Source organism: Cydia pomonella, chromosome 17 (genome assembly GCF_033807575.1).
Source record: "Cydia pomonella isolate Wapato2018A chromosome 17, ilCydPomo1, whole genome shotgun sequence".
Classification (NCBI taxonomy): Eukaryota; Metazoa; Arthropoda; class Insecta; order Lepidoptera; family Tortricidae; genus Cydia; species Cydia pomonella.
In genome coordinates, this window is record NC_084719.1 from 5,101,580 (window position 1) to 5,126,818 (window position 25,239).

Consider the following 25,239-nt stretch of genomic DNA (forward strand, 5'->3'; position numbering starts at 1 on the left):
TAGAGCTGTATAAAGTTGATACAGCTTTAAGAGCCTTCCTAAGCGCGTGTATGAGGCAGTGGACCACAGTCCTTCGTCAACCAGGAGGCGGGGATGACAACCCTGGCCCGCAGGATTTTATAAGGATTGAGCGAGGAATATTCCAGGGTGATAGTCTGAGTCCCCTGTGGTTCTGCCTAGCTCTGAATCCCCTCAGCACCCTGCTGAAGGATTCGGGACTAGGTTGCCGGCTTCGGAGAGAGGGTGAAGTCGTTTCTCATCTTCTGTACATGGATGACCTCAAATTGTTTGCACCAAATAGCCAAGACTTGTTGGAGCTACTGAAAACCACCGAAGTCTTCAGTAGTGCCATCAACATGGAGTTTGGTGTCGATAAATGTGCAGTTATGCATGTACAGCGGGGGAAGGTTGTAAATTCAACAAATTTACAATTATCTGAGGCAATGGCTTTCAGATCTATCTCTGAATCAGAAACCTACAAATACCTTGGTATGTCACAGTCGTTGGGTGTTGAGGATGAGGGTATTAGACAGTCGGTGAAGGAACGCTTTTTCAGTCGGCTCACAAAAGTCCTTAACAGTCTTTTGTCAGGAGGCAACAAAGTGCGCGCCTTCAACGCCTGGGTAATGCCCCTGCTCACATACTCCTTTGGCATACTAAGGTGGACTCAGACCGAGCTGGACGCCCTGGATCGGAGGGTCCGACTACTGCTAACCACACACCGTATGCTACACCCACGCTCGTCAGTTATGAGATTGTACATCCCACGGAAGTGTGGAGGTCGAGGCTTCCTAAACGCCAAAGATCTCCACAACCGCGAGGTGTGCAATCTCAGGAATTATTTCCTTAACAACGAGTGTGGGATGCATCGTGATGTGGTGGCAGTAGACAGGAACCTCACGCCGCTCTCCTTGGCAAACGAGAACTGGCGCAAACCTGTGGTACTAAGTACTGCGGATCGCAAGGCGGCATGGGAGAGTAAGGTGCTACACGGGCGGTTCTACAAGGCCCTCACGGGACCCGACGTGGACCTGCTCGCGTCGGTGAACTGGTTACGATTCGGGGACCTCTTCGGAGAAACCGAGGGTTTTGCCTGTGCAATTGCGGACGAAGTGATGATGACGAACAACTATCGGAAATATATCCTGAAGGACGGTACGGTCGACATTTGTCGGGCATGCCGCCGTCCCGGAGAGTCACTCAGGCATATAATTTCCGGTTGTTCTCATCTTGCTAACGGCGAGTACTTGCACAGACATAATCTCGTAGCCAGGATTATTCACCAGCAACTTGCTCTTCTATACGGCCTTGTGGACCGCGAAGTACCGTACTACAAGTACTCACCTGCTCCAGTTCTCGAAAATGGTCGTGCCACGCTCTATTGGGATCGATCTATTATCACTGACAGGACTATTGTAGCCAATAAGCCTGACATCGTGATAATAGATCGATCGCAACGCCGGGCCGTGCTCGTCGACATCACCATCCCCCATGATGAGAATCTCGTGAAAGCCGAGAAGGACAAGTCCAGTAAGTACCTAGACTTGGCTCACGAGATAACCGCCATGTGGGATGTTGATTCGACGATCATTGTCCCGATAGTCGTTTCAGGGAACGGTCTCATAGCGAAGAGTCTCGACCAACACCTTGAGAGACTCTCGCTAGGTGGTTGGATCAAGGGTCAGATGCAGAAGACGGTGATCTTGGACACGGCGCGGATAGTCCGTCGGTTCCTCTCTCTGCGGCCCTGACCACCGGCAGCTTGGGCCCTGCCCCGCTGCTGGCGGCACCCTAGATTAGGTTTTTTATAATGTGTTTATATGTATTTTGTATTATTTTTGTATGATTTGTTGTATTTTACTTTTATATTCATATTATAAAATGCCTAATCTAAGACACAAGATAAATAAAGAAATAAATAATAATAATAATAAATAAATAAACACCGCTCCTTCCCAAAAATTTAGTTGCAGGAGATGTTTTATTTATATAAATTTTAGATAGTTTGGAATCGAACCGCTTACAACTATACAACTAGGCCATCTATACTATACAAATCAAATTATTCAATATTACCTGTGGTCAGGATCTAAAGGCGCCGCCCGCTGCGGCCGTTTCTTGGGCACTCCATCTGCTTCACTGTCTGATTCGTAGAAAGGCTCGTCACTGTCCGTCGAGTATTGCTAATACAAAAAATTTTGATTAAAGTGAAAACATAAGTTCCATTGTATACTATACTCTGTATCTTTAGGTATTTAAATAAAAGTAAACAAACAATTTGTACATTTTCGGGTAGTTATAACATTGATTGGTTAACCGACCAAATACAAAACTGCCTGGATCTGTCACTGAACGACCTGACTTTAACCTACATTATTTGATCATGTAATGTTTTTATCTACCCTCAACTGGCTTAAGGAGTCATTTGAGGGTAGATTTTGTTTACTTTTATTTAAATACCTAAAGATACATAGTATAGGTTCATGCGATTCTTAAGAGGGAAGTATATTTTTACACTTCTAAATATTTTCCATTCTCTATGATTTTTTAGTATGTTATTTTCACAATGAAAAACTAGGTTTATAGGTTTTCCTTTTTTTCAAAATTTGCAAATTAAAAAAAAATAAGCGAAACCTCTATAAACCTATCAACATCAAAATCAAAGTGATTTATTAAGATTTAGATAGTGGAAAACGTTTTCTCCCGAAATGATATTTCATTGAAAAAGTATCGTTATTTCGCTAGGACCGTAAAGCTATTCTATCCTCTTAAGTTTGAACAGGTAACGGACAGACAGGTTAAAGACTTATTTTGCGCACTTGTAACATTAATAGGGATATAATAAAATTAATGAATAAGGTTACCTCATCGTTGGGGTCAGGAAAGAAGGTCTTCGCGTACACCGTCAGAACGTTGAGCAGCGTCAGCTGACCCCACTCGTCTACGTCCGCTAGCAGAGAACAGATTTTTCTGAAAAGAAAAACAATAGTTTCATAAAATACCCATCTGCCGATCTCAGAAACGAGCCGTCTGATGAAACATTTAAGCGCAAATTGAGAAACCTTTTGTTGGACATTCCTCTGTAGGTACTCTTTAAATGAGTACATCATCTTCATCATCATATCAGCCTTTTATCGCCCACGCCTGAGCATAGGCCTCTCTTCCAGTACGCCACTTATCCCGGTCCTGAACCAATCTCATCCAGAAGTGAACCAGAAGTAATGTAAGTCAGTAATCAATAAAATTGTTTGACGGTTTACGTAGGATTTTTACTAGAAATACCTTCGTGGGTAAGTAATATGGGAATTAGACAAAGTTATGTAATAAAGGCGAAATTCGGGTACGTATTTTTGCCAAGACTTATTTTCAATTAACTTTGCTAACATTGTTTGGCTACGCCCTATTATTCATTAATGGACTTATTAAGACTCAATTATGGTCTCAACTATGTACATTTACATATCCGATGGCACTTTATCTATATTATCATAGTAATGAAAGTTTAGGGGTATTAAGTAAATTAAATTCAACGGGGCAATGCCAGTGTCATGAGGTCTTTTGGGCCGGCTGCGGTCCGGGGTGGGGACTTGGCCTAGTTTAATATAGTGTTTAAGATTGACAAAACCTGTTGCAGATTATACCATTTGTTTGTAGGTGACGAAGCCTTGTAGCTGATTTGTGTTTGTAAGCATTTGGCGAAGCCTGCGTTGCTGATCACGAACTATGAATGGACTTGTTTTTTACTGATAGATTTATTTAATTAAATGGTCCATAAACCTAGGTGGATAACATAAGCTAGAAAATACCTTGTGTCGTGTCGTGCAGTTTCTTTTCTAGACTTATAGAAGCAACATTACAACAAAAGTTGATTATATTTATTATTTAAGTGATGCTTTATATCTAAACTATTTCACAATTACTACAATTCCAGTGACTAAAACATTAGCTACCGTGAACATTTTATAAATTAATAGTGAAGAAAAGTGAAGTTTTAATGAAATAACGGATAAAAACTTTTCACGGCAAAAACGCTTCTTGTTGTCGAAATAGTTGAACGTTTTTCTGAATACTTGCAATGGCAAACAATACTACTTATGATTATGAGTATTATGACTATGAGGACGGTGTGATAGCAGACAATGATTACGATTACAAATGTGCGCAGATGTTTAAGTACCTACACTGGGTGCTATTAGGTGTCAGTGTGTCTAGTTTGATATTCTCTGGCATATCCTGGATCTTCCTTAAGCCTTTTAGGCGATTCCAAAACTACGTATTCATGAACATCATTTTATCCATTTTAATTTATATAAGTTGTAACGTTTTTATGGTAACTTCGAATACATATAACTCTTTATTTATAGTTATAGCGTTTGTTGATACGATTTTTCTTAATTTTATATTTATGTGGATGTATGTGGCATCGGTCATGTTTTACATGGACATAGTTATCGTGTTTGAGGGACCAGATAGGCGAAAGTATTTGATAGCTAATATGTTTGTCTGGGTTTTCACTTTGGCTAAATCAATACCAGATTTGTTTGCGAAGTTTTATATTTTTTCTATAGAAACTAAAATCAGTTTAATAAATATATGTATGTATATACTGACAGGTTTATTTTCAATTTTGAGTTTAATTAATATGTTATTATTCTTGAAAGTTTTATATAATTTGGTGAAATCTATAGAAGCGCGTACTTTTCGAGAAGTAATACAGAAGATTTTAATTGCTGTACTCTATTTTACATCAGGTGGGTTAAGCTCTGCTATCCTGATATTATTTGTGAACATACTACATTTTAGAGGGTTTATTGTACTATATATTAACGGGTGTGAATTAGATATATTATTTTTAATAAATTGTTTGGTGATTAATTTGTTTTTCATATGTTTTAAATCGCACAGGGTATTGTGGGTTGATCATATCAGTCGGCGTAGATCACGGCATATATAAAAACAAAGAGAATTTGAAATAGAGGTGGATTGTCAAAGTAAACTTTGTAGCCACAGTAAATTTACTGCCATTTTTCGACACATGATTAAAACTTTTAGAACACCATTAGACTTTGATCCTTATTCTTTCACTGATATATGTTAAATTTGTTAAATATCAAAAATTGGCGCCATCTAATAGATCATAGGCCAAAGGTATGACGGCCTAACACAAATTGAACACAGATCAGTGAAAGAATAAGGAGTAAAGTCAAATGGCGTCCTAAAAGTTTTAATCATGTTTCGAAAGATGGCAGTAAATTTACTGCGGCTACAAAATTTTCTTTGATTATTTCAAATTCTATTTGATAAAAGCTAATTTTGTCAAAATATTGACTGTACAGTCAACCAATTTGATTCCTAGGCCACTATAGAACCATGCCATAATGACTTCTACGATTCTTATTTTTCTTCGCGCATGTAACTCCTCTGGAGTTGCAGGTGTACATAGGCTACGGAGACTGCTTACCATCAGGCAGGCCGTATGCTTGTTTGCCACCGACGTAGTATAAAAAAAAATACGACAGTGCTTATTGAGTGATGCGTGTCAAGTATCTAGCAGTTAAAGCGACAAGGTTCTATAGTGGCCTAAGATTCAAATTGGTTGACTGTACATTGAGCTTTTATAATTAATTCACATTATATAAATGACGTTACAGTACATATGATGCTACTTTACTGCACTAGTGCGATAACTAATTCGCTCCATTCGTTGGTGTTTTAAAATGTGGGCACTTGTATCGTAATGTACTATTGTCTATTATATTATTTTTATACTTATTAAGATTTCAAGGTCAGTTGCAATGTAATAGTGGACACTTATATTTTTTACCGTAATTACAAAAAAAAAAAAGGTTTTTTAGACAGGAATGTTTTTTTTTGGGTAATTTTTTTTTGGGTAATATTTATTTATTTATACATTAAAAAATGTGATTATACCTTATACTTGTAAAGGTATAACCTGAAGAAGATTTAGAGAATACAGTTCAATATGTAAAATCATATATTTACATTTCCATTCGGTGTCGAGACCCTTGGTCCGTGGGGCCCTGGCGCTCTGAGTCTCTTCAAAGATCTGTCTAAGAGACTCAGAGACGCCACAGGAGATCAAAGAGCTGGCAGCTTCCTCGCTCAACGCATCAGTCTAACGATCCAGCGAGGAAATGCTGCCAGCGTCTTCGGTACTATGCCGCAGGGGCCATTTTTAGATTTATTTTAGTTTTAGATTTAATTTAGTCATATTTTAGTTTTAATTTGCACTTTTGAAATTGGTTTAGTAAAGTTATTGTGCTAAACAATAATATCATCTCGAGAAAATAATATAGATATAAGTTTTAGTGTAATGATTGGACATTCATAATATAATTTCAATAGGCATGTTTAATAAGGGATACCTTTTATATAAAAAAAAAATAGTAACTCCTTTACTTGTTTGGAGAGAAATGTATGTCATTTGTGAATGTTAAAACAGTAAATAAGTAGAACAATTACATAATAAATATACGAATAAAATTTGTTAAATTTCTGGCTTTTAGTGCCCTAATAACCTAGGTTGGTTTGTAAGAAGCTTTTGATCCCGGATTGAATTGGAATGAATTGGCATAAAAAATTAAAATTGACTATTTTGTCGCCTACTTTTTAAAAATTTGCACATGTTAATAGTTCTTAATTAAAAAAGTTAGGGAAGGTTTCCTGAGACTATTTCCTCGTAGCAGCACGGGATCAGATAGCTGCCCTCAGTGCCCCGTTTAAAATTCCCCCCCCCCCCCCCTAAATTAAGGGCATTAGAGCACACTTTTATCTGCAACAATGGTTTACGAGGCGCATACGTTTGAAAAACTCTAAAATAGACCAGTATATTAATTGTATATGACGCTCATTTGCTCCGGAGGCAGTAACGGCCGTCAGTCTATTATAAACCCTATATAGAACTGAATAAAGTTCTCTTACCTATAACTGCGGTGTATGAGGCTCATCCGTTCAGGACACACCTCGGTGAACGCCATCGCGGCCGAACCGACCACTAGAGGCGCCTTGTCTGATAGTAACTTGTCTATTATGGACACTAGCTCTTCTTTCTGCTCGGGGTCTAGGCTGTAAGTAAAAAAAAAATATTTTTTTTAACAAAAAAAAGTTGACGATTGAACTGTCAATTGATGTTCGTTAATTCATTATTTTCGTATCATTTTATTGAAATTTCTTTCGTTTTGTTTTATTGCGGTAATTAAAGTTAATTGTTAGAATACCTTCAGAAAACATGAGTGAAATAGTGATCAATGAAGACGGATTACATTTTTCAAGTTGTATTTTTTGATGGCTGACTGACGTGAAAAATTTTGTGTACTACACGAGATCAAAGTTATTTACATCTCGTGCGCATTTGAGTCCCTTACTACGCTCGTGAATCTATTATAGAATCTTTCGCTTGCACGGGACTCAAAACTAGCACTCGAAGAAATATCAAACTTTGCTCTCTTGTTGTACAAATAACTATTTAAGTTAGAGTACGTTATTCTGAACGTCAAAACTTCTAAATCACCGCTGCTTTCCAGATACATTTTCGACGAAAATCTATTTGGGAAGCGTCTGTTCTTTATGAAATTATGAGGTTTACAGAGTTTTGCAATCCTAACGAAATAACGGTACTTTTTCTATGAAATTCTATTTCGGGAGAAAACGTCTTATCAAATCACTTTGATTTTGATGTAGATCGCTTCAGCATAATATATTCTAGGTTTATAGGTTTCGCTTCTTACAAAAAAAAAAGAATTGCATATTAAATAAAAAAAAAGGAAAGCCTATAAACCTAGTTTTTCATTGTGTCAATAACCTACAAAAAGAATATGGAGAATGGAAAATATTTCGAAGTGGAATAAGTTTTTGGCAAAAATTTCAATTTTGGTACAAGCTTTTATCGCTGACTGTACTTGTTTTCCACAGTCAACTAATACTCAATGAGACAATTATAAAAAACCCCAAACACAATTCGGTTGCGTTGTTTTATCACAGAGTTCCTATGGCTACCTCCTGTCTCCATCATCAGATCAGCTTGATAATACCATAATATTGCATTGTCACCCGACTTACATATGTATGCAAATTTTCAGCTTCATCGGAAACCGGGAAGTGGGTCAAATTTAACTTGCAAGATTTGTCCCATACATACTAACAGGGCAAGTTAAATAAAAGCTTGTTAAAACGTTTTCTCTTTTTTTATCCGGACGAGTACGTGTTTTTACTTCCCTCTTAACACTTGCACCGTCCGGGCTATCAAAATCACTGCCGACTTAGCTTGGTAAAACTATAGTAAGTAATAGTAGATTGTTATAGGTAAAAAACTTAAGTAAGTCACCTGTTGTATGGGGGCGTCCATTAATCGCGTCATACGTTTTTGGCTTGTTTTAGACCCCGCCCCCTCCCCCATGGTGATCTTTGGTGATATTTTCAGGACCCCCCCCCCCCCCCCCCATCCAATATGACGTGTATTTTTTCGATAACTAAAGAACAGTTTTCTAACAAATGAACCTAAGTACACGTGAAGGATAAAAATCAAACTAAATGTATACATATCTTCGTATTTTAATTATTATACTTAATCTTAATAGACTCGAATCAGTCAAAATAAAAATTTAATTTTCTCCCCACAAATTTGTGAGATTTGGCGCGCGAATTTTAAAAACTCTGATTTTGACAGTTTGGTTAATTGAAGGGCGGAAAACTATTATTTTTATTTTATTGACTATAATACAGTATAGCACAGATGAAAAAAAAATACACGTGATACGTGTCCATACCCCCCGTCCCCTGTGGTGATCATTGGTGATTTTTTGCTGACCCCCTCCCCCCCCTATACAATATGACGCGATTAATGGACGACCCCTATGTAGTTGTGACGTGTTCGAATAGACAATACATGTTTAAAAGACACACACAAACAAAACAAATGTCTATTCGAACACGTCACAACTACATACAACAGGTGACTTACTTAAGTTTTTTACCTATAACCAAGTTATGAAAGGCCGTATCTGACGAGATATTTAAGTATTTTACGCCAATATATCGAGACAGAATAGGTGCTTTACACTTGAGTTAAACACACTATTTTTAATTTCGAATATGAGAAAAGTTAAATGCATGTATATTTTACAATGCAGTAAAATGCATGTGTATTTTACTTTTATAGGAAGATTCATTTTTAAGGTTCCGTACCCAAAAGGTAAAATGGGGCCCTATTACTAAGACTCCGCTGTCCGTGCGTCTGTCCGTCTGTCACCAGGCTGTATCTCATAAACCGTGATAGCTAGTTGAAATTTTCACAGATGATGTATTTCTGTCGCCGCTATAACAACAAATACTAAAAAGTACGGAAGCCTCGGTGGGCGAGTCCGACTCTCACTTATCCGGTTTTTGAGGAAACTTTCAATTGAAATTTTAAGTAAAGGATCATTGTTTTGGAATTAAAAAAATATAAAAACAAATACACTTTGAACAGAGTCCTATTGCTTATAACCGACCTAGAAATACCGCGGCCGACAGTTCATTCCACAGTTTAACTGTGCGACATTGGAAGTTTCAGGAGCACTGTTGAGGCCTTCCAACCTTCTCAACACGGTTATAATGTACCTGTATAGTTTAGGTATAGCGTGCGCAGCGGTCTTCCTCACGTAGGGACTCATGTCGGAGGCCGAGTCCCGGATGGCCAGCATCACGATCGGCACTATCATAGGCACGCGGATGGAGGACAGGACCCGTAGAGCTCCGGCGCGGATCAGCTGGTTTGGGTCCTAGAATGGCAAGTAGTGAAAAAAAAAACTTAAGTAAAAAAAAACATTTTTGACACAAGCTTTAATCTCTGACTGAACATTTACTTCCACAGCTCTCTTTGGGATCTTAGCGGGCATCGGCTAAAGGTTATGGCACCATCGCTCGAAACGATGCCGTCATACCTTTGGCCTTTGATCTATAAGATGACGCCACTTTTTGATATTTAACAAATTTAACAAATATCAGTGAAAGAATAAGGATCAAAGTCAAATGGCGTTCTAGAAGTTTTAATCATGTATCGAAAGATGGCAATTAATTTACTGTGACTACAAAGTTTTCTTAGACAGTCCACCTCTATTTCAAATTCTCTTTGTTCGTAGGATGGGTCACTACCGACTATATTAGGAAGCTGTTAGCTAAGTAACTTGAATGGACAAATAACATGTGGTCCTCATCAATGAGGGAACGACAAAGATGATTTTCAAATCAACTACTTATGGACTCTTCAATTCATGTAAGTAAATACCTTGACAGCCCGTTAGAAGGTGCTGATGGAGAGAAGCGCCACATCCTGGTGTTCCTCAGCATACTGGACCAGGTACACATATACCAGCTTCACTTCTATATTCTTTGACATCACATTCTACCTGGAGGGCCAGTTAGAAGGTACTGATGGACAGAAGCACCAGATCCTGCTATTCCTCCTTCTTATACAGCTACTGGCCAGCTAGAGGGTAAGACGATTAGAACATACCTTGAGGGCCCGTTGGAAAGTGCTGATGGAGAGAAGCGCTAGATCTTGCTGTTCCTCAGCATACCGGACCAGGTACACATACACCAGCTTTTTTACTTCTATATTCTTGGATACCACATTCTTCACCACTGCTGGGAAGCTACGAGGAACAGATTAAGAATGGTATCAACACAGAACATAATACAAAAAAACAGGAGTGTTTGGTATAAATGTTAAATATCTGGGAGACGAAGCTTTGCTCGGAACATTGGGAAACAGCCAATAAAGCTTAAATATAAATATATAGGTATTAATTACTTACAGGTCGGAAGCATCCCTGCCTTTAGCAATCAATCCAATGATCCGCTTCATAGCTTCCAACTTTAGAGAATCTTTAGAGCCATCAAGCATCATTTTAAGGTCTTCATTTCTGAAAAACACATATATTTCATACTATACCCATAATATTTTGTTGTCTTTTCTAAGTATGTTGTTAGTACAAGATAAAATAGTTGTTCTTAAATAAGTTACAGTAGAACCTGCTTAATAGGATCATGTTTAACGCTATCTTAAGAGTCTCCAGCAAGCTCGGTCGAATTTCACCTTCTCATTTTCAAACTATGTGTAAGATTGTAATGAAACATTGCACATACAATGGCATCAGGTATATCTAGGGGTACAATCAGTTTATATTGCTCCACCTTGTAAAACAAATGAAATAGAGCAAATACAAGTTTTGTATGAAAATCTTAAATTCACTGTATTTTTTTTTACTATGGTATCTAAAGCTACATAAACTAATTACAGCCCTAGATATACCTTATCCTATTGTAAGTACAAAGTTTCAGAGCAATCTAGCTAGTCGTTTTAAAATGAGAGTGGTAAATGTTTGTATGGAGAACTGAGCTTGCTTGGGACCCTTAAATCAAATCGTAATCCTGTATCACTATCACTTCTGGAATTGTACTGATTCATGAAATGTAGTCGCGGGAGCATGGCCTAATTTTTACCTAGTTAATATACACTTTCAGGCTTCTAATACACCTCTTCCTCTCATCTACTCAAAGGTTAACTGGAAGAGATCCCTCAAAGGGATAAATTCGCCTTTGTACTTCTTACTAATTGTATGTTATTTTTAATATGTATTTTTGTACAATAAAGTGTTTACTACTACTACTAATGTATCATCTGGTTAAAGAAATGTTATAATTCCACTTACTTTTTATAATCCGCTTGGAAGAACGCCCCAGACGCGGGATCGGTGGCAGGATACTCTACTTCGCCTTGGACCACTTTGTCATTATTATAAGACGAATTACTCGTCATATTGAACTGAATAACTTTCTAGCCACTCGAAATCAAATATAATTAACACAAACAAAATATGAGACACGGCACTTTCTCTTCGATGTTTGACGTTCGAAGTTAATGCTTCAATTTACGCAAGATAAAATTTAATGTTTGGCTGCTTTTATATAAATCTAAACCTTATTTCTTAAAAAAAAAAGTTTATTTTAGCGTCATATTTTATTCTACATTCATAAAAACCTAAGGAATTATTACCAACCTATTTGTCATTGTGACGTTGGACACGAAATGTCAAAATTGCGTTTAGCCTTTGCTTTGTGGATATGCGTATTCTGTGTATGTATTTCAATCAATCTTAGTAAAAAACTTATTGTTTACTTTAGCCGATTTGCAGTATGATAATATATAATAAAAGATGACGACTTATTCCTGAAATCGAATTTCATGTTTCTGAATAAAGGCTTCGCTAGTCTCTTTATGTCGTCCTACTCTACACTAGATGTCGCTTTACTCTGGTACCCGTAAGCCCGGTAAGCCCATAATTATTGCAATTATAAAACCACTACTCGCCAACAAATAGCCCTAGTGGTAGTAGTAGTACTATTCAATTTGCAAATCTAATCAAGACGATTAGAGTCTGTGCGGAAAGAGAAGAGTCGTGGAATGTATGGGGCCCAATACATTCCACGACTCTTCTCTTTCCGAACAGAATCTTAATGGACGTAGTTATGCATAAACGTTTCAACGAGCACTCTTGTATAAGGAATGCAACCTCGAACCAAGAATACCAAGATTAGCGATTCGAGATATCGCGCGAAGATTGGATGTTTCGAGATTTCAACTGTCAGACAGACGACATCGAGATTTAACAAAGTAATTAAAAATGAGTTACTTATTATTATGATCAACAATCCCTTAGAACTCAGTAGGTATATAATATACTAAAAAGGAGCTATATTTAGGGTACTTATTTGAGATTGCAAAAATCGAAATTTTCTGCCAACGAGATTGAATCTCGATAGTTTGCTCGAGATCTCGTGATTTCGAGATCTCGCGAGATCGAGATTGTATTTCCTACTTGTGTAGCTAAGTCATCGCTAGAAAGCCACAAACAATTAAAAGGCCGACAAGAAAGTTCGAAGTAAACACATTGTAGTGTTTTCCTTCTTGAAGAATTCCCTACGAACCTTCAGTTTGAACAGTTTGAACCATTTAACTATTATTGCTACGTGTGACTAACTGTATAGATCCAGCACAGAGAACCAGTATTTTCCGCCATGAGTTGTTGTTTTGACAACAAAAGTTAGAACCGGAGCCTGAATCTCGCTTCCTAAACGCGTAAGCGCATAATTTAATTGTTTCAAAAAGCCAGAAGCCAGGATCGCAAAAATTTTTGGAATATCACTTACGGTTTGGAGTTGTTTTATGGAGATTTTAATTGCTAATAACCAAGTTTTTAAAAACAACTAAAAACCTCGTGTAATTAAATCACGTTGTAAATTATATTAATATCTACAGGTTGTTTTCCTTTCATATACTGCCTAGTCACGTCTCGAAGCTTTATAGACTTGTAGTTTAGGCACCTAAGCGCCAATTGCACCATCACACTCCGTGGTTAACCGGTTAAAACCTTAACCGTTAAATGTACGTAATTTCAAGACCTTCATATAGACTGAATAAAAAAAAATCTGGGATTGTAATAAAAAACCTAACACCTTGTATAATCGACAATAAAGCACCTAAATAATCACGACAAAAAAAGTCGTGCCACGCACGACTACACATACCACGACTTGTAAAGTTGTCACTCTAGTGACAAACAAGCCGGCAGTTCACTGTCTGTACGACAAAACAGCGACTAGGTGCGAGTACCGATAAAGCAGGGCTTCTTCACTAAACTGCCGGCATAACAGTAGGTAAGTCATTCCATTGATATACTCATTCCTTGAATGATTTTTAACAACCGGGGTCGCCTTTAAGAGCTTAAATGCCAATTATATCCACACTTTACCAGGCCTGATATCAGGCCCGACGTCGGGCCCGAGCAAGAGTATTTTTCTATTTCACCAAATATTAACACATCGTTAACAATATTTGAAATGTAAAAAAATGCTTCATATGCAAAAATATCAAACATTGAACATTTTTGGCAATTAGAGACAAAATATTTTGTACATATCAAATATTGTTAACGATAACTGAAAACGATTATCAGGCCCAACATCGGGACTGATTTTGGGCCTGATATCGGGAAGTGTGGATGTAATTGCCGCTTTAACAACTGGAGTCCCCTTTAAGAGCTTACCCCTCTGTCGAAAACCTCGGCTAATGGTCATATGTATCGTATGGATTGACATTTATTTGACATGGCTATTTGTATGTTACGTACAAATAGCCATACATTTGACGTGCCCCTCTCCAGCAAAAATAGGCAGACAGTTTGTACAGAAAATTACACACAAGGCGTGTCCAGTTGTTAAAACCTCCAAGACTCGAGGTTTGTTTTCAGGATCAAATATCTACCGGGTTTGGCCTGCAACAGGAGAAAAAAATTAAACAGTAGCTGTACTCCTCAAACTGACCAACATTTGTTCAGCCACTTTGTCAGATTGTACTGGTAACCATGGTGCCTCCAAGTTTAACCGGTTAACCAAATCGAGATAGCACAACCAATCCACGGCTTCTGAGGGCCTACCGCGAAAACCGAAATTGATATATATCTAAGCGCAGGCCTTACGGCCACTAAGGATGGTGTTAGTTCAGTGGTGTCACGCACACGAATTCGAGTCAATCGTGAAGTTTAACGCCACTTCGCAATTGGTTGATGAGTTTGCATCACGCGCACGATTGGTCGCTGCATGGCCCCATTCTTATTGCCCGTAAGGCCCGTCCTTAGATATATGTCAATGATTTATAATTTTTAAATGTTATGGAAAAAGTGTCACCGTTAGAGGAGTACAATCTATACATATTTTAATTATTAGCTGGTGTTACACGCCACACCCGTATATGGCACCCATTGCAGGTAGTAAAACGTTGTACGATACATGACGTGCGAATAGCAGTGTTGGAATTTGTAATGGTAATCGGTCAATAGGGTTGTTTCCAATTATTTGAAACGCTTGTATTACGTTCTATGTTTATTAACTAAAAGTTGCCCTAAAATTTAACTTCTATACTAAAAACGGCTTTTATTATTATTATGAGCCCATACTGTCCCACTGCCGGGCAAAGGCCTCCCTCTTATTCTTCCACGTGTCCCTATCCTCGGAAGTCTCCCACCAGTCTCTGTCGAAGGCATCAAGTTCGTCCCGCCATCTCCGAAGAGGTCTACCGTGACGCCTTACAACCTGTGGGACCCAAGAGGTGGCTGTTTTGGCCCACAGGTCATCCGGCTTTAACTATGAAACGGCTTTAAATATGTTAAATTAACAAAATATATTTTGACAGATGCATTCGCGCCCAAAACGCTCTTTGAAAATTGTGTGACGTCACAGTTTACGGTTTGACACATAACTACATACACACGTAGAAGATATGAACTGTCAACTGACATTTGTCATTTGTTGTTTATCGCCTAACTGTCAACAGTGTCAATCCGAGAGTTGTGACGTCATCAGAATCTTCAATGACGTTTCGAGTTTGGTCACGTGACGTGTGCCAAAAGATATTTTAAATTCAATATTTACAAAAATATGGTCATTAAAGGTCCCCTAAAAGTAGTTTAACATGTTCTTATAATCCAATAGAATTTATTGGGATGCAATTCTGCCCTAATAAGTTTTGTAGATGGAAACAACCCTATTGCAATCAACGTTCGGCCAACACTGGCGAATAGGTATAATTCACAACACGTGTCGAGTTAAATACTTTCTACTAAAAAAAATACTTTATTCGGTCGTGATTTAATTTATAGCCACTCGTTGCGAATTTCCTACTTTTCGCACTTGTATCGTAATGACATAGAAAAATAAGAAGTACATAGAGTGCTCACTCCATACATCAGTTTTGGTACCAAAACGCTTATTATTTTCGCAGTCGACATCTAGCATCGAGTAGCGGAACTCTCAGTACTTCTACTCGACAATAGATATCGCGGCAAACAAAAAGTCTTCAACTATTTTCCGCTAATATTATAACCAGAGTAACCGGAACTCTATTTTCAATATCTGATAACACTGGTTATAATATTTGGTTTTTTCACCACACCAGCAGAGATGTGACTTATTTGAAATACTTGTATTTAAAATGCAAATACAAAATGCAAAATACCTATTTTGTATTTTGTATTTAAATACTTTTTAAAGAAAACTATTTTGTATTTTATTTCAAATAGTTTTTGGGACCTATTTTCTATTTTCAAAATACTTTTTATTAGGTAAAGTAGGTAGTGACCCTGCCTATGAAGCCGATGGTCCCGGGTTCAAATCCTGGTAAGGGCATTTATTTGTGTGAACACAGATATTTGTTCCTGAGTCATGGGTGTTTTCTATGTTTTGTTTTTTTTTTTTAGTTTATTTATGCACTATGAATTTTTGAAACAGGGTTTAACACAATAAGCCACTATTGAAAACCTCTAGCTAGGGTTTATGTAATAGTTGGCGAGATCGCGCGGACCGATCCGCGTTTGCTTAATACCATTATTACATACTTAGTTATGTTTTCCTGTCGAAGCTGTTATTGTATCTATCGTTTAAATATCGACCTTATGTATATGTATTTAAGTATTTATAAATATTTATATATATCATTGTCTAATATCCACTACACAAGCCTTAATGACCTTATTACTGTGGGACTTAGTCAATTTGTGTAATAATGTCCTATAATATTTATTTATTTATTATTTTAACATGGAACCGGTGAATCTGTTTAGTAACGCCGCAAATGACCACAAGCGTAACGAGAGATTAAAAATGTGGAATCTTAAGCGTTGCAAGGGTTTCAAGGCACGAGAGGTAAACAAACTTTTCTGCCCTGGTGAAACACAAACGAGACGTTTTCACCAACCAACGAGAGGTATACAGCGTGTATTTTTGATATTAACACATAATCAAAGGGCAGTTAGTTTAGGCTGTAATGAGCACACTTTCATAGGTTTTATAAAAAATGGACGACTTTTATTTTTTCATACAAAATAATTCAGCAACCAATGTATCACTACTTTGTTTTAACTCAAAACGTCTCATTAATAACGCGGCGGCGTCACAACTGTCAAAAGTGATCATGATGTATGATATACATTGCCGCTCGAAAAAATTTCAAAAATTAATTGTGCTCTGGTAGTGAAGACTAAACTAAAAAAATCTTTCAGAATTGTTTTATAGCACTAAAACCTACGTCTAGCTTAAGTTTGAGGTTATATCAAAAATACACACTGTATACAAGCTGTAAAACATTACAAATCTAAATTAATGCTTTTAATAATTGAGTGTTAAAAACCGTCACTTAAAAATCCATTCAACGGGTAAACATGAGACACAAAATTTGCACTCTAGAGGACTGATATACACACTATTTTTAAAGAATAAAGACAGCCTTTCCAACTTGTAAATTCCGAGCTGTACTAACTTTTTAATTCAGACTAGGTATTCACTATTTAAGAGTACCTTTTATCGCAAAGTATTTGTATTTTAAAAAAGCATTTTGAAAATACCTATTTTGTATTTAGTATTTTAAATACAAATTTGAAAACTATTTTGTATTTTGCATTTGAAATAGTATATCAAGGAAGTATTTGTATTTTGTATTTAAATACTTTTTATAAACTATTTTTCACATCTCTGCACACCAGATACAGGCTCTCTTTATTCTTTAAGAACTGACGATAAAGTTGTAGGTATTTTATCCACAAAAGTAGCAAAGTAATTTAAAAAATCCTCATATTGGCATGGAATAGAATTTTAAGTGATTATTTTGAATGATAAAACATTGAATAGCGTTCATTTTGGATTTGATTTGTAATGTTTAACAGACTAGTATATTTCTCCTGAAAAGTTTTCTCCCTTGAAATCCTCGCAACGCTCAATGTTCCACTTTTCGAACCACTCGCTAGGCTCGTAGTTCAATTTCGGAATCTTTCGATACTCGGGTATCAATATTAGCACAAGAACTTACTTAAATAATAACTTTGATAAGTAAAACTAATAAATGTTATTGCAAGTTATGAAGTGTATAAATTTTACAAGCAGTATTTAGAAAAAAAACGTTATTGTATTCAATCTATAAAATATTTACCTACGATAAGTACCGATATACCTACATAATGTATCTTCATGTTTTAAAAAAAACTCCATGACTTTTAAAAATATTATCTAGTTACCCATATAAGTATTGTTACAAGTTTATTAAAATAAAATAATTAGTAGTACATTCCGTTATCTGAGGAGATAATATATATTTTATGAGCGCCATGGACGTGTGAAATTAATAACCGAGGAAAGTAATAAAGATTTGGTTTTGTTTCATGTTTTACACTTATTATTTTCCTTGCGTTGGTGAGGTAAATAAAAGATATTGTGTTTCACTACGTGGCATTTATTTTAAGCATTCATGCCTTGAAACTCTCGCAACGCTCAAGATTCCATTTTAAAAGGTTTCGCGCCAAGTACATGATAATTTTTTTGTTTTTTTTTTCTTATTCTGTGTTATGTATGACCCTATTACACCTTTTTTGCGCAAAAGAGACAGAGAAAGATATGTCATTTCCCTGTCCCTCTCAGGAGAAAGGTGGCAGATTTTCCGAGGAAAAGGTAGTTAGAATAAGCCTTTCTAATAACAAATTTTGCAGACCCTTGCGCCATGTTTTGGATGCCCATCATCGGAGCTGCCCTGCTATGGATTATCTGGAAGGCTTTGGCTGATGAGGACCCGCTGGACAAGCTGCCGGGGCCGAAGAAATGGCCTGTTTTGGGCAACGTGTTCATCTTGTCTGTGACGTCACACGGTACCTAGATTAAAAATATATATCTATCGATAAAATCAAATATAAATATAAATATCTATCGATAGATGTCGCTATTTAGGGGAATATGAAGACATTTTCTCAGGGTACTTCTTCCTCGCGTTGTCCCGGCATTTTGCCACGGCTCATTGGAGCCTGGGGTCCGCTTGGCAACTAATCCCTAGGTTTGGCGTAGCCACTGGTTTTTACTTGGATTAGCAAGCGCAGCGTAGGACGACCACCCACAAGATGGACAGACGACCTTATTAAGGTCGCCGGAAGACGCTGAATGTGGGTCGCTTCCAACCGGTACATGTGGAGGTCCAAGAGGGCGGCCCATGTTCAGCAGTGGACGTCTTATGGCTGAGATGATGATGGTGATGACTGGTTTTTACGAAAGCGACTGGTTAATATCAAATGATATTTCGTACATAAGTGCAAAAACACTCATTAATACGAGCCGGGGTTTGAACCCGCGAGTTTCGGATTACAGCTCGCGCGCTCTTACCCCTAGGCCACCAGCGCTTCTACATTTTCTCAGGGTGCAAACGCAGAAAAATGTTTTTTTCTTCTTGCACCTGATAGATAGGTGTTCCACATTCCATCTAAATTTTATTAGTAACTAGCACCGCCCCGCCCCGGATTCGCACGGGCAGTAAAACGTTATAAAACGTGTTTTTTTTCCGACAACATTAGCAAACATCGTCATATTTCAACCAATTTAAAGAGCCCTTAATCCTTGGAGCGTTCTCCGATATCACGAAATAACGCTCGATAGATGGCGTTGGCGCTCGGTACGCGAGCGCCGGCAACGCGACGCGCGTTTCAATGCAGACTAGAATAATCTTGATAGTTTTCAATATAATTTCAAGCAACATTAATTTTAGTGTCATATGATATCATATGGGCACTCTTTATTTTATTGTATATGCACAATAGTTTTTTTTTTTATGTACACTACTACTAAGTGTACAGACTACAGAGTGTACTATAACCCTTGCTCTTTATTCTGTCTCTTTCACACCAATGGAAAATGAAGAAGTTACTAAATGACTGCAGGTATAAATAAAGTATATTAGTGCGATAGAGAGACAGATAGTGTTTCGTTGTCGCATCGTAAACGATTGGCATGTTGGCCACACACTTGCTTAGTGCCTAGCCAAAATACCAATCGTTTGCGTATATTAGTGCGATAGAGAGAGAGTAGTGTTTCGTTGTCGTATCGTAAACGATTGGCATGTTGGCTACGCACCCATGATACCTAGCCAAGAAGCCAATCGATTGCGCATATTAGTGCGATAGAGAGACAGATAGTGTTTCCTTGTCGTATCGTAAACGTTTGGCATGTTGGCTACGCACCCATGCTGCCCAGCCAAGATGCCAATCGTTTGTGCATATTAGTACGAGAGAGAGACAGATAGTGTTTCGTTGTCGTATCGATTGGCATGGTGGCTACGCACCCATGCTGCGTAGTCAAGATGCCAATCGTTTGCGCACATTAGTGCTATAGAGTTTCAGTGTTATTTGAAATCACGTTAGGGTTTGTATTATTATTTTTGACCCGAATGAAGTCCATCCAGGTTCTTATGATGGAGTCAGGAGTTGGTCACCAGAACTCCTAATCTACTCATTATAATTCCATCGTGCTTGGGCTCAAAAGATTTGCCCTGACGAACACCATCGATCTAGATGAGGTCCAGGGTCTCATGACGGAGTCAGGAGTTGGTCACCAGAACTCCCCAGAACTCCTAATCTACTCATCATAACTCCATCGAGTTTGGGCTCAATAGATTTACCCTGATGAGCACCATCAATCTAGATGAAGTCCAGGGTCTCATGATGGAGTCAGGAGTAGGTCACTAGAACTCCTAATCTACTCATTATAATTCCATCGTATTCGAGCTCAATAGATTTGCCCTGACGAGTACCATCGATCTAAATGAAGTCCAGGGTCTCATGATGGAGTCAGGAGTTGGTCACCAGAACTCCTAATCTACTCATTATAATTCCATCGTGTTTGGGCTCAAAAGATTTGCCCTGACGAGTACCATCGATCTAGATGAAGTCCAGGGTCTCATGATGGAGTCAGGAGTTGGTCACCATAATTCCTAATCTACTCATCATAACTCCATCGTGTTTGGGCTCAATAGATTTGCCCTCACGAGCACCATCAATCTAGATGATGTTCAGGGTCTCATGATGGAGTCAGGAGTTGGTCACTAGAACTCCTAATCTACTCATTATAATTCCATCGTGTTTGGGCTCAAAAGATTTGCCCTGACGAGTACCATCGATCTAGATGAAGTCCAGGGTCTCATGATGGAGTCAGGAGTTGGTCACCATAATTCCTAATCTACTCATCATAACTCCATCGTGTTTGGGCTCAATAGATTTGCCCTCACGAGCACCATTAATCTAGATGATGTTCAGGGTCTCATGATGGAGTCAGGAGTTGGTCACTAGAACTCCTAATCTACTCATTATAATTCCATCGTGTTTGGGCTCAAAAGATTTGCCCTGACGAGTACCATCGATCTAGATGAAGTCCAGGGTCTCATGATGGAGTCAGGAGTTGGTCACCAGAACTCGTAATCTATTTATCATAACTCCATCGTGTTTGGGCTCAATAGATTTACTCCGACAAGCACCATCAAATTACCATTATGATGAATGGATAAGGAATTCTGGTGACCAACTACTGAGTCCATCATGAGACCCTCGACTTAATCTAGATCAATGGTACTCGTCAGGGCAAATCTTTTGAGCCCAAACACGATGGAGTTATGATGAATAGACTAGGAGTTCTGGTGATCAACTCCTGAGTCCATCATGAGACCCTGGACCTGATCTAGATTGATGGTGCTCGTCAGGGCAACTCTATTGAGCCCATACACGATGGAGTTATGATGAGTAGATTAGGAGTTCTGGTGACCAACTCCTGACTCCATCATGAGACCCTGGACCTCATCTAGATCGATGGTGCTCGTCAGGGCAAATCTTTTTAGCCCAAACACGTTGGAATTATAATGAGTAGATTAGGAGTTCTAGTGACCAACTCCTGACTCCATCATGAGACCCTGGACTTTATCTAGATTGATGATGCTCGTCAGGGCAAATCTATTGAGCCCAAACACGATGAGGTTATGATGAGTAGTTTAGGAGTTCTGGTGACCAACTCCTGACTCCATCATGAGACCCTGGACCTCATCTAGATCGATGGTGTTCATCAGGGCAAATCTATTGAGCCCAAACACGATGGAGTTATGATGAGTAGATTAGGAGTTCTGGTGACCAACTCCTGACTCCATCATGAGACCCTGGACCTCATCTAGATCGATGGTGCTCATCAGGGCAAATCTTTTGAGCCCAAACACGTTGGAATTATAATGAGTAGATTAGGAGTTCTAGTGACCAACTCCTGACTCCATCATGAGACCCTGGACTTTATCTAGATTGATGATGCTCGTCAGGGCAAATCTATTGAGCCCGAACACGATGAGGTTATAATGAGTAGATTAGGAGTTCTGGTGACCAACTCCTGACTCCATCATGAGACCCTGGGCCTCATCTAGATCGATGGTGTTCATCAGGGCAAATCTATTGAGCCCAAACACGATGGAGTTATGATGAGTAGATTAGGAGTTCTGGTAACCAGCTCCTGACTCCATCATGAGACCCTGGACCTCATCTAGATTGATGGTGCTCGTCAGGGCAACTCTATTGAACCCAAACACGATGGAGTTATGATGAGTAGATTAGGAGTTCTGGTGACCAGCTCCTGACTCCATCATAAGACCCTGGACCTCATCTAGATTGAAGGTGCTCGTCAGGGCAACTCTATTGAGCCCAAACACGATGGAGTTATGATGAGTAGAGTAGGAGTTCTGGTGACCAACTCCTGACTCCATCATGAGACCCTGGACCTCATCTAGATCGATGGTGCTCATCAGGGCAAATCTTTTGAGCCCAAACACGTTGGAATTATAATGATTAGATTAGGAGTTCTAGTGACCAACTCCTGACTCCATCATGAGACCCTGGACTTTATCTAGATTGATGATGCTCGTCAGGGCAAATCTATTGAGCCCGAACACGATGAGGTTATGATGAGTAGTTTAGGAGTTCTGGTGACCAACTCCTGACTCCATCATGAGACCCTGGGCCTCATCTAGATCGATGGTGTTCATCAGGGCAAATCTATTGAGCCCAAACACGATGGAGTTATGATGAGTAGATTAGGAGTTCTGGTGACCAGCTCCTGACTCCATCATGAGACCCTGGACCTCATCTAGATTGATGGTGCTCGTCAGGGCAACTCTATTGAACCCAAACACGATGGAGTTATGATGAGTAGATTAGGAGTTCTGGTGACCAGCTCCTGACTCCATCATGAGACCCTGGACCTCATCTAGATTGAAGGTGCTCATCAGGGCAACTCTGTTGAGCCCAAACACGATGGAATTATAATGAGTAGATTAGGAGTTCTAGTGACCAACTCCTGACTCCATCATGAGACCCTGGACCTCATCTAGATCGATGGTGTTCGTCAGGGCAAATCTTTTGAGCCCAAACACGATGGGATTATAATTAGTAGATTAGGAGTTCTGGTGACCAACTCCTGACTCCATCATGAGAACTTGGACTTCATCCGGGTCAAAAATAATAATGCAAACCCTAACGTAATTTCAAGTGAAAATGCGTTTTTCAGAAAATCGCAGCCAAATAACACTAGACCTTACTCATAGTGTTGTGTTCCTGCCGGTGAGTAAGGTTGCCAGAGCTCAACGAGGGGCGGGAGGGGGTTAGGGTCGGCAACGCGCATGTAACTCCTCTGGAGTTGCAGGCGTACATATGCGGGCCGTACGCTTGTTTGCCACCGACTTAGTATTAAAAAAAAAGTAACACTGAAAATCCATCAATAAGCGAGTCTGTTAGGCATACTGTAAAAAATGAACTTTTATTAAGATTTTCTAATCGCAGTATATAGCACTTCTCGGAACTCCGTAGCTGATTACGATCGCAACGAGTGCCTGACAATCGAGCACAGGTCCGTCCTCTAAGTGCGCTCCGCGCGGACTGAGAGCGGGGCGTCGCTGCTGCGTGATTTATACTTGTTTTAAAAAAATATAAATTTACGGCAATGTAGGTCCCATAGTTACGATTTTTTTTTATAGGTTAACATAAAGTTACAGTTTGCTATAATATTATTTTTAAAGCAAAATATGCGTACAATTTGCGGAAATAAAATATAATAAAACCCTGTATTCGACAAAAAAATGAAGAAAACTCGGAAGGTATTTTATCAGTTTTTTCAAATGAATCTTCGATTGTTAATCATTCCAGCCCCTCGTACGAGATATGTTGAATTAAATTGTAGTCATTCATGTACCAAATGATTGTTGTTTATAGCAAAATTGAAAACCGAAACGCCACATCTCACTGCAAAATTTGGAAAAGACTCCCAAAAAACCTCATTAAAAAAAAGGTTTAAAAGAGAAAATGAAAATTTGAACTGTTGGAGCCCCTAGTTTAGGAAACGATTATTTAAGTACGTTATCAGTTTTTGAACAAATACTAATAGTTACGTCGTAATCTTGAATGAAAAAGGAAGCATTTTACAAAATACGCTCGTCTGTAGGAATAAGGACTCTTAACAATTATACATCATACCCGTACCATGAATCACTGACAGTGTCAAAACTGACATATACGCTATCGAGAACGTAGGTAATTTACTTTCTATACATTTCACTCGCACATATGCGAGTACGAACGAGATGGATAGAAAGTAAGTTACGTTTATGTCAGTCCCGAACTGGTGGTAGCCACACTAAACCTTCCTCAAGAATCACTCTATCGATAGGTGAAAACGGTATGAAAATATTTTCAGTAAGTAGTATTTGATTTTGTCGCGAACATGCAGACAGGCGCGGCGGAGGACTTCTATACATCTTATAAAACAAAGTCCTCTGCGTCTGTCTGTCTGTATATTCACGATAAACTCAAAAACTGCTGAACGTATTTTCATGCTGATTTTTACTTATCAATAGAGTGATTCTTGAGGAAGGTTTAAGTCTATAATTTGCTAACCCGTACGATACCGGGGCGGGTTGCTAGTTGTTTTATAAGGCCTAGTGAAGCTCTTGAAAGTTAAACCAATTGGACCGTAAAATCTGTTTAGGGTAGTTCTTAAATTAAGTTAATGGGGCTGAAACACTTGTTTAATTTGGGTAACGCGTTCATCCTCTCTATGACGTCTAAAGGTCTCTTTATAATATATCCTACCTTAATTAAAGTTCGCTTTTAAGGTCTTCTTTATGTAGGGTCTAGTCTTATTTGTTCAAGTAAAATCACTTTTACTAGTTATTTCCATTTATTAATGAATCACAATTAAAAATAAGCAGGAAAATCATTCAATCATAAACGTCAAGTCTCCCTCCAAATTATACGTCACCATCGTCATTAAAAAAAACAATTGAGTTGCGATATCAAAATG

General features: G+C 38.4%; 2 protein-coding genes and 1 long non-coding RNA gene across 4 annotated transcripts in view; 1 reads left to right on the forward strand and 2 right to left on the reverse strand.

Annotated features, from left to right (window-relative positions):
- The window catches only part of LOC133527017 (AP-3 complex subunit beta-2), a 78,358-nt gene extending 66,388 nt beyond the window's left edge, over window positions 1–11,970 (reverse strand). For both annotated transcript variants that reach the window (XM_061863904.1, XM_061863903.1), the window contains exons 1-7: window positions 11,712–11,970; window positions 10,815–10,922; window positions 10,514–10,652; window positions 9,619–9,779; window positions 6,943–7,086; window positions 2,865–2,970; window positions 2,077–2,183 (exon numbers count right to left, since the gene is read on the reverse strand). In XM_061863904.1, coding sequence (XP_061719888.1) covers window positions 2,077–2,183; window positions 2,865–2,970; window positions 6,943–7,086; window positions 9,619–9,779; window positions 10,514–10,652; window positions 10,815–10,922; window positions 11,712–11,818 — 872 coding nt within the window. In that variant the 5' untranslated portion in view covers window positions 11,819–11,970. The remainder of the gene's footprint in view (window positions 1–2,076; window positions 2,184–2,864; window positions 2,971–6,942; window positions 7,087–9,618; window positions 9,780–10,513; window positions 10,653–10,814; window positions 10,923–11,711) is intronic.
- The window catches only part of LOC133527033 (uncharacterized), a 351,591-nt gene that overhangs the window by 209,369 nt on the left and 116,983 nt on the right, over window positions 1–25,239 (reverse strand). The gene's annotated exons all lie outside the window — the stretch shown is intronic.
- LOC133527022 (cytochrome P450 4C1-like) overlaps window positions 12,482–25,239 on the forward strand; it is a 34,918-nt gene continuing 22,160 nt past the window's right edge. Inside the window, exons 1-2 of the mRNA XM_061863909.1 lie at window positions 12,482–13,716; window positions 18,591–18,746. Of these exons, the coding sequence (XP_061719893.1) occupies window positions 18,602–18,746 (145 nt within the window). The 5' untranslated portion in view covers window positions 12,482–13,716; window positions 18,591–18,601. The remainder of the gene's footprint in view (window positions 13,717–18,590; window positions 18,747–25,239) is intronic.